We start from the raw sequence: 10,085 nt of genomic DNA, 5'->3' as shown, positions 1-10,085 counted from the left end.
ACCCTCGTTTTGGTGAAGAAGTCGTTCGGTTCTTTTGGTGAGTTTTTTTTTCCCCTTTTGCTCAGGTATCTCTGACACCTGGCGGAGGGCGGCGCATTCGGCGGGCGGGGCTCGGCGCCCTCTGAGCGCGGTGCTGGGGCGCGGCGCGTCCGGGGGGCGGCGGCGCCCGCGGCGCTGCCTCCGCCGGAGCCCGGCGGGGCGGGGAGGGGTTTCTCACGCTTCTATCCTCAGCGGGAAATACTCTTTTATTCCCCAGGAAATCCAGCGGAGGTGGGATGGGTCATCTACACAGTAACAAATATTTTAAAATCCAGGGAGACAATCTGCTTGGAGCCTCCCGGGTGAGGAGAGGGGCTGCCGGCCCGTCCCGTGTGAAGCTGCGGCGGGAGGCGGGGAGGGGAGGGCTGAGGGAGGGCCGGGAGCCCGGTGGCTGCGGGGCGGCCGCCAGAGGTGCCGGCGCCGGGCGGGGAGCGCGGGCAGCAGCGGGCACGGCGCTGGGCACGGGCTCCCGGCGCCGCCCGCCCCGCCTCGCCGCTTCTGCCACAGCCCAGCCGAGTTTGGGGGCGCTTCTTTCCCCCGCTTAAACGACCTATGCTCCATCTCCGCCCGGACTCGTCCGAACGAGTCGCGCCTTTGCTGCTTTACAAAGCCTTCCTCCCGCCAAGCGTAAGTAGAGCGCCCCTGGGCTGCGCCGCTCGCCTCCGGGCAGGGACGCGGCCGCGGGCACGCTGGGGGCGGGAGCCTGCCCGGGGCCTCTGCCCGCTCGCCGTGTCCCCCGGCCGTGGGATGGGCGCCAGGGAAGGGCAGGGCGGGGCCGAGCCTGCTCGTCCTACTGAGCTCTGAATACCTTCCTAAGGGACCCTGGCGCGAGCGTCCCTCTGTTCCTGCCGCACCGAGGGAACCGTCTGCAGCCAGCGGCGCTCGCAGATGGGACGGTAACTGAGCCTGGTGTGGCGGGGAGAAGTGTCCAAACCTCACCAAGTACCTCAGAAGATGCAGTGGAGGACAAAACAACAAGTGTTAATATCCAGGATGGTTGTGTAGGGACGTGTAATATCTTCCTTGAAAGTTGCCACTAACATGTGAACACTGATGTGCATTTCAAGCCAGTTTTGCACTTGGAGTAAAGCTAAGTCTTAAATATAAAGCATAGCCAAAAAGTCTCAAATATAAAGCATAGCCAAAATTTCTTTCAGCGTCTTAAGTAGTGCTGCACAGAATGATGGAGTTCACGAGCATAACCCGAGATGGTTCCGGGGTTCCTTGAGGTGAGCTCTGAGTTATCTGACCCATACAAACACTTTTTACTGATAATGGGGAAAACGGCCGGGTGGCCTCCCTGCATTGACCAGACTGTTACCTCTGTCCACAGCTTTGGTCCGAGAGTTACCAAAACATGCCAGTTACTCGCTTGTTCACGTAGGACTCACAAGCGATGCAAAGTATTGAGATGAATAAATATTCTTAGGAAGCTATGAAGTTTGATGAAGTAAAAATTTGCCACTGTTGTAAGCAAAAAAGTTGTTTCATTTGTGTCTTTTTTTTCCTATAGGCAAAAAAAAATTTGCGTTCATTGCTGACTCACTGAAGAAATCATATAAGCCTAGCATGTTATTAGAAATCCTTAGTGTGTTAGGTCTTTAAAACACTGACACAGATACAAAGAATTAATTGAACTGAGTAGTCAGAGATACTAGAGGTATTTACCTCTTTGCTTTAAAGGGAAATGAGAGAATCCTGATGGAACATTTTAGAATTAAACTAGAAAAAAATTAAATTGTTTCCACAGTACAAAAGTGTACTTTGAGGAGTTTGAACAGGGTGTCCCTTGCAGTTACTTTAACTTGCCTCAAGTCCTCTCAGACAGATACTCAAATGTTGGAGTCCCTTCTTTGCAGTGAAAAAGGGGTCTTGAGTCTTTGAATGCTGGAAAGGCTCATCTTTCCTTTGTATATCTGGGGCGGGGGGCGGGACACTCCTCACGGTGCAGTTTTTAGATCTGTGTGGCTGATGGTATGTGGGCACCTGACAGCTCTGTCTCATTCTTGCTTCACTCACTCGGGATGTAGGACCGTCGCCCTCATGCTCCACGGCTGTTCCGCTGTCTCCCGCTAGCTCCACATCCTTCACACCTTTCAGCTTTACTGGTAAGTCACTGTCTTTTCCTTCCTTAGAGCTCTAAGATGGCATTTGAGTATTCTGGATGAGAAAAGGGGTTGCTTTTTGTTCCTGTTTTTCTCCCACAGCTAATGAACCAGGATAGGGGCTCCAGCAGGGAAGAGGGCAGTTTAACAGGTGGGGTGTAGCTCTCCTCCTGGGCTCAGCCCTGCATTCCTCATGCCTTTCCTTTACTCAGGCCAAACTTTCACTCAGAGGTCAAGTGGAGTCAAGAAGAAGTCAAAAGAAGTTTTGCCTGGGATTTAAGGAGGAGGCTCCATAGCAGTAAAGTAAGTTCAAGGTAATAGCAAGATCAGTTAAGGAATTAATTTTTAACAAGTGGTTAAAATACAGTGAGATTGGTGATAGATGTGTCTGAAAGTATGACACTGGGAGCATGAAGAAAGATATTTTTCAAATCCTCGTTTAAACAAGTTTATAAAATGAACTGTGAAACCTCTGTTGTGATTTATGAAACACTCACCATTGTGTCTCATATGTATGTACATGGCCAAATACTATTAAGTTTCTCTGGAAATTATAGTAGCTCATTCTGTGCCTGCACATATGCCAGTTTGTCTGGAATTACACGGTTGCGCTGCAGACTTTCTGCAGGATGACTGCTTTTGTCTGATTTAAGTTAGCAGAGTTATGAACCTGACAGTGGTGGAGATTCCTGATTGTTTGGTAAAAAAAACAAAGTAAATATTACAAGTTGTTTTAGCAGTTTTTTTTTTTTTTTTTTGCCTACTGCTTTATAAAATAGATATAATTTTGAAGGAAAAATCAAAATCCCAAGTTTTTAGACTGTCATAAGAAATTAAAGGAAATGTGGGCTGAATTTAAGAAATTATATTCAGGCAAGGATATCTGTTAAGTTTCTAAATATTTGTTATGGGACATTTTTTTGATGTACCAGTGTAATGAAATCATAAATTCATCAAGTGTCATAATCTGGTAATGTATGTAGTACAGCCATGTGCTTACTTGTATTCATATGTGTATACAAATACATAAGCATGTACATGTTTGAGTAAATTTGTAAATAATAAAATGTCAAATTTTGCACCTAGTGCACCTAGTGATGAACCTCTTCAGTGACATCATCAGAAATAAAAATAACTGGAAAGTTTGTCGATGTCACATAATTATTCTTCTCTTGCAGACGGATAGATATGACATTGCAGCTTCTAAAATTTATTCTCGCTTGCTTGTTTTCTTTGTTACATGCAAAATGTGTTTGTGCATGTACTAAACTAGTAATTAATAGCACAACATTGATTCTTAAATGCCATGCCAATTTTTATGAATGTCCACTTTTCAGTGTGGTCTCAAAGAAATGATTTTCTAATACAAGAATACAATACAACAAAAGACACCAAATACAAGACTCACAGTTCTTATTAAATGATACAAAGGTTCATGAAGTCCTTGCTTTTCATACTGTTGGATTAGATTGTTTTCTGAGACAGATTCTCTGTCATTCCCTTGTGGGTATTCATGGACATAATGAAATGCAGATAAAGATGTTTCATTTCTTAATCTGCATTTTTTCCAAGCACAAAAAGAAAAAATGTCTCCTTTCACAATCCATATTGAAGATTAGGTCTTAAGAGTTGCCTGTCTCTGTAGTACTGAAAGTAATACAATACAGTTGAATTTTATGTAATACTACAAAAATAAGCTTGGGATATCCTCAGCTAAAATATCGAGTTGTGGCCATTTAAATTTAGACATATGTATTCTCGAACTCAATAGGGAAAAATCAAATATTCTCTGAGCTTTGTGAACTTTCTGTTTTCATTTAGTGTGATTTAATAATGATTTGTATCAAGGCACCCCTTTGCAGTTGTTGGTGTGATTTTTGGATGAGTTACATTGGCCTTAAGAATTGCTTACTGAAGAATGTATTGACAGTGAAGAAAGACACAGGACCTGGATTTCTGGGAACTCTCCAGCCAGTGGAGATATGTACCTTTGCATTGCCCTTGGAAAAAACGTCCTTCCAGTATTTATGTACACTGGACACATTTTTGGTGAAGGCAAATGTGTACAAGACACATTTTTGGTGAAGGCAACAGTTGCTGCGTTTCATATTACGATGTACACTGAGATTTTTCACCTCTGTGCAGTGGAGATGCTGGAAGTATCTGCTCATGGCTTAAACACTTTCTCTTGGTGTGCAGGATGAATTTGCACACTCTAATACACATAAATAAATATTTTAGCTAATGTAAGCACTGAAATAGCTTTTTTATGTGTGTCTTCTCAGAAATGCATTGTGTCATGTCTTTGGTGTCCTGAATTAACTCAGCCTGGGCATTGCTGACCTGTAGTAAAAAAAAAAAAAATCTTGAGTAGTATTAGTGATTGGAGAATGATTAAATTAGATGGATTTATTATTTGTCATCTTTCAGTTCTAAAAATTGTTAATGTTCTTCTGTTAATCACTAGATAAATCCTCAGAAAAGCACAAAATGCCCTGTTTTCTTTGTAGACACCATTGCCTGCTCATTACCTGAGCTGCCTATTTTGTTTTATCTGGATGGAAAATAAAGAGTAAGGCAGAAAGTATTGAACTGAGAGGCACAGATTAATGTAAAGTATAGCAGGGAAAGGAAATATTGAACTTGGATTTATGCTAAACTTCTTTAATCCATCAAATATCACCTTACTTATTTTGCTTTTCCTACATTTTTCCCACTCATAATGAGAACATCCCCGAACAACAATTTAGTTCAGTTCAAAGCTGGAACTAAACTGGGTATATCTTCAAATGATTTTGAGTTTAAAAAAAGTATAAAATTAATTCATTATTGCCTTAAAAATTATGATTTGTCAATATTAAAATTGTTTAACCAGCCAAAATATTTTAAACTTTATAAAATTAAGACAGATGGTTAAATTTTAAAGTAAACATATTAAATTAAAATATAAAAATACTATAACAAAATTTATTCAGCTTTGGCTTACTGTTTTAAGAGAAAAAACACATTCTTCAAAAAAAATCTGAATATATTTAAAAAAAAAAGTTTCAGGACAGGGAACATACGTACATAAAATCAGTATTTTGTTGTTAGTATCATCATTTGTAGTTTATCATGTTATGTTGGAAAAATAATTCACTTATATTAAAGGGAATGCATTTTTGAAGAATATCCAAGATGGATTTTTAGGGGGTGAACTTTGTGTGATAAAAAATGAATTGGTATACCAGGATTTATAGGCCTGCAAAATACTAATGGATGTGTTGTTGCTTTTTGTGTGAAAGCATACTGCTCTGCAGTTATAGGTATTTCATTTTCTTACAGGAAAATCAAGTCATAAAAAAGTACCTTAAATAAATTTAATTTCTTTCGTTGCCTTAACTAAAAGCCTGAAAGAAGTTCAGGATAGTCTTTGGAAATACTTCTTTTGGAAAAACAGTGACATAATTGCTGGAAATTGCACTCATATAATGATGAGAATAGTACACTTCTTCAGTGGTAAATTCCTAGCTGTAGTGATGAACACCTTTTTATTTTCTGGGGAATTGTAAGACACTCAGGTTTTTGCAGAAGAAGTATAAGCATAGTAAGATGTAATTCAGTTATATATATATAATATGCTAATATTTTAAAACAAGAAGATAATTACTTTTCTGATAGTGTTTTTTTTTTGTATGCAAATTGTTAAATCTGAATTACAATTATGATACAAGTATATCTGAAGGTACTGAAGTTAGCTGAAAGCAAAATTTTTTATTTTGTCTTTCGTTGAAGGTTGACATATAAAATGTAGAAGTGAGTTTATTAGGGGAATTAATTGTACTAACATATATTCCAGTATTCTTGCATATAATCCAGTTAGGAACAGGCCAAGGATAAGAGAAGGGATACTAGGAGATTTCTCTTGTTGCTCAATTGGAGGATGCTTGTGAGGAATCTGATATTAAAAAAAAAATCTTGCACTTTAAGCCTTTTCAAATCAGCAATTTTGTCTCTGCCTAGAATTGGACTTGGGAAGCCCATCATGCATGAATTGGTGGAAACTGCTGAGAATATATGCCAGTTGTTTGTCACAGAAATAAGGTCATAGGATGTAATTCTGTTATTTTCCAGGAAAATCTCTGTATTATAGTTGAAGTGACCTTCAGTTTGTTGTTTTGGTTATTTTGTTTTGTTTTAATGGTGTTGTAGTAGGTATGATTCAGTAACATCAAATGCCAGGCCAGTAGGGGAAATAGCACAGAAACCTTTTCACAATTCCTTGCAGAATTTCTCATTCTTCCCAATATCTCAAGTTATTAAAATGACTGGGATTTTAAGAAATAAACAATTTCAAACATGCTTAGGCTTTGAGAACATGATTGTTGAGTTGTACAAATTCCAAAATTCAACTGTAAATTCCATAGGTTTTGAGTAATTATTTTTCTGTGTTTGTACAGTTTGAAAATAGCAGAGACCTATTACTAACTTCCTGATTGCTGGAGTAAGTAAGTTCTGATAACAATAAAATTATTAGAGTTAGGCAGACTTTGCATCACACTCTGGATGCCAGTGCCGTTGCATTAATAGTGGCATTATTCTGTTTAATCGATTTGATTTCTACCTGTTATTTTCTAAATAAAGGCAGGAGCAGATAGAGCCGTCTCAGACAGAGGAAACAGAAATAATGTTTTAAATATTTAAATCTTGTAGAAATTCTAACTTACAAATCCTTTTGCCAGTTCTCTATAGGCACTTAAACCTGTATGGGCTCTGTGAGAGCATTTTAAACATCTCCCTTCTGTGCTCACCAAAGCCCATGGTTGTGTGGTTCTAGGGTTATCTAGTTCTTAATTTATGTGTGCAGTATTCTGCAAAAGCAAGATAAGAAATATCATTTGTTGAGGATCAATCTGTTCTGCCCCAGCACTGTGCAATTACAAGATGTTTTAACATTGCTCTAATTGCTCTGATGTTCTTGTTGTAGGTTAGAAATCTGAAACAATGGGTGACTGGAGCTTTCTGGGGCGACTGTTAGAGAATGCGCAGGAGCACTCCACAGTTATTGGCAAGGTTTGGCTGACGGTACTGTTTATCTTCAGGATCCTGGTGCTGGGGGCTGCTGCTGAGGAGGTCTGGGGAGACGAGCAGTCGGACTTTACATGCAACACGCAGCAACCTGGTTGCGAAAATGTTTGCTATGACAAAGCCTTCCCCATTTCTCACATTCGCTTCTGGGTGCTGCAGATCATTTTTGTCTCCACTCCAACCCTCATCTACCTGGGCCATGTCCTGCACATTGTACGCATGGAGGAGAAGAGGAAAGAGAAAGAGGAGATGAAAAAGAAGGGAAGCAGCAAAGATGGCAACTACCCAGTAGCAGCAGCATCTGGCAGCGGTGGTGGAGGAGGCAGCAATAACGTCAAAGATCAATCTATTGTCAAAAGGGGGAAGGAGAAGCTCCCAGTCCGTGATGAACATGGTAGAATTCGTATGGGGGGTGCCTTGCTCCGTACCTATGTCTTCAATATCATATTCAAGACACTGTTCGAGGTGGGCTTCATTGTGGGCCAGTACTTCCTATATGGCTTTGAGCTAAAGCCAGTCTACCAGTGCAGCCGCTCACCTTGTCCACACACTGTGGACTGCTTCATCTCGAGGCCCACTGAGAAGACAATCTTCATCATCTTCATGTTGGTGGTGGCCTCAGTCTCCCTGCTGCTGAACATGCTTGAGATATATCACTTGGGGTGGAAGAAGCTTAAGCAGGGCATGACGAGTCAGTACATCCTAGAGATGCCTGTTGCAACAATGACACCAGTTATGGTAACAGGGGAGTCCAAACCTGTTTCCCTGCCTCCGCCAGCACCACCTGTGGTGGTCACGACTGCCACACCACCCCCTGTTCTGCCTGACACCCGTGCTGTCACACCGCTGCTGACTCCAGTGACCATGGCATCTTACTATGCTACAGCTGCTCCAAGACCACGGCCCCCCTCCAACACAACGTCCATGGCAAGCTACCCTGCTGCTCCACAGGTTCCTGAGGATAGGCACCGTGCTGTGACTCCTACACCCATCTCCACTCCCGTCACCATCCCGACCCCCATCCCCACACCCACGCCAGCTGCCATCAACTACTTCAACAGCAGCAGCCGTGCCCTGACATCCGAGCAGAACTGGGTCAACATGGCAGCTGAGCACCAGGGCAAGGTTTCCTCCAGCTCAGCAGGCTCCTCTACCCCCAGCAGCATCCGGCATCCTCTTCCTGAGCAGGAAGAGCCACTGGAGCAGCTACTCCCACCCCCAGCTGTGCTGCCCATTGCCGCAGCCAACAGCGGCAGCAGCACCAGCCTGAGCGGGGCGAGCGGCAGCAAGTGGGATGTGGAGGGCGAGGTGGAGCTGTCGGGGGCGCGGCCCGTCTCGGCTGCCTGCACCACGGTGGAGATGCACGAGCCACCGCTGCTGGTAGACACGCGGCGCCTGAGCAGGGCCAGTAAGTCGAGCAGCTGCAGAGCCCGGTCAGACGACCTGGCCGTGTAAGGCGGTCGCCCCTGCTCGGGGGAGCAGGTGCTGGAAGGCAGAGTGGGCAGGGGAGCTGCCTGGGGAGGCCAGGCCTGGCGTGGGTGAGAAGGCCTGGGCTTCAAACTTAGACGCTTGCTGTTTTTGCACTCTGTGAGTTGTAGTGGGGAAAATTATCAACGTTTTCTAATAGGTCAGGGGTGACCGAAGCACAGCCCGTGGGCCAGGGGACCAGTCCCACTTTTCTTCATGTTCACAGCAGATCCCTCAAGGGCAGCCGTAGGGGAGGCCTGCACAGATAACAGGTGGTGATGGTAGCTGGTCGTGTGCCCTGAGGCTGACTTTCATTTGAGAAAAATGTTAATATCCCTGGTGCCCGTGCACCTGGCTGTCATCTCCCTCTTGCCCTTGCCTTCACTTCAGCTCTTTCCCAGAAGCTCTACATGAGCAGATGCAATGACTTAGTTTCTTCCTCTTAAATCTTACATAGCCCTATGGCAAACATCAGGGTGGTATATTGCCTCTTGGCACCTCTTGTGTCTATGGACCAACTTGCCATATTAAAGGTAACTCAGTTTCTTCCATATAATGTGACTTACTCAAGCTTTTGTGTTCATGGCAAGTCACCAATGCGGTCCTCGGCCAGGCAAAGTTTAGGGAACCCCTGGAATAGATTTTTGAGGTTCTTCTTTCCATAATTTTTTTTTACTCTTGACCTCTTAGGAAGTGTTCAGTTTGACCTTCTATCCAGTGTTTGCCAACCATCATCACACCATGTTTATAAGCCTGCAAATATGTTTGAGCATGTTTGACTATAATTTTAGCTGACTTCTCAAATTGCTTACAGGAGGACAGGAATTCAAACCACACCTTGGAAATTATTACACAGAACAATTTCTCTTCAGAAAGCAAGGATTATGATTTCAATACCCTGTGGCTCCGTACATTGCCCATGGACAAACAATTAGGATACAGTACAGCTCTGCATTTTAGCCTATTAGATATCTGCATAAGTTTGTTGGAAAACTGCTTTTTAGAAGTAAACTTGAGTGCTTATTTTTAAGTATTTGAACATTTTGAGAATAATCTGTAGGTTTAAATTTACTTGACTGTGTACTTAATAATTTTAGTTTGATCTTTGATCTGACAAGAAAATGTAAGAGGAAAGAAACTTACTAATGGTGAAGTTCCCAAAGCAACATTATTTCCTGTTGTGTACCCTTTAACATCACTCTGTAGTGTCTTTACGTCAGTGAAAACAGACTTAGATAATATTGTATTGCAGAAAAGGTGGCTAAAATATCTGGGCAATGTGGTGGCTGAAGGGTCTATCCTGATCCAGCTGAAGTCACTTTAAGAATTTCCACTCACTTTAACAAGGAGCAAGATTTGGGAATGGATCTTGCAGGCCTTATTCAAACAAGACTAACATTCACGTGA

At 42.8% G+C, this 10,085-nt stretch overlaps 1 protein-coding gene across 3 annotated transcripts; it reads left to right on the top strand.

Annotated features, from left to right (window-relative positions):
- Window positions 1-273: 273 nt before the first annotated feature.
- GJA3 (gap junction protein alpha 3) lies at window positions 274-8,942 on the top strand. Of its 3 annotated transcripts, none has more exons than XM_053935984.1 (5): window positions 274-341; window positions 1,197-1,268; window positions 2,070-2,147; window positions 2,357-2,458; window positions 7,111-8,942. In XM_053935984.1, the coding sequence occupies exon 5, from the start codon at window positions 7,128-7,130 to the stop codon at window positions 8,664-8,666; it is 1,539 nt and encodes a 512-aa protein (XP_053791959.1). In that variant the 5' UTR covers window positions 274-341; window positions 1,197-1,268; window positions 2,070-2,147; window positions 2,357-2,458; window positions 7,111-7,127; the 3' UTR covers window positions 8,667-8,942. The 3 variants fall into 3 exon arrangements, with proteins under 3 accessions (XP_053791959.1, XP_053791960.1, XP_053791958.1); XM_053935985.1 differs by lacking the exon at window positions 274-341 and adding an exon at window positions 628-666; XM_053935983.1 differs by lacking the exons at window positions 274-341; window positions 2,357-2,458 and having other exon boundaries at window positions 954-1,268.
- Window positions 8,943-10,085: the final 1,143 nt, after the last annotated feature.

This window comes from Vidua chalybeata, chromosome 2 (genome assembly GCF_026979565.1).
Source record: "Vidua chalybeata isolate OUT-0048 chromosome 2, bVidCha1 merged haplotype, whole genome shotgun sequence".
Taxonomy (NCBI): Eukaryota; Metazoa; Chordata; class Aves; order Passeriformes; family Viduidae; genus Vidua; species Vidua chalybeata.
This window is presented reverse-complemented; position numbering and strand designations above follow the sequence as displayed.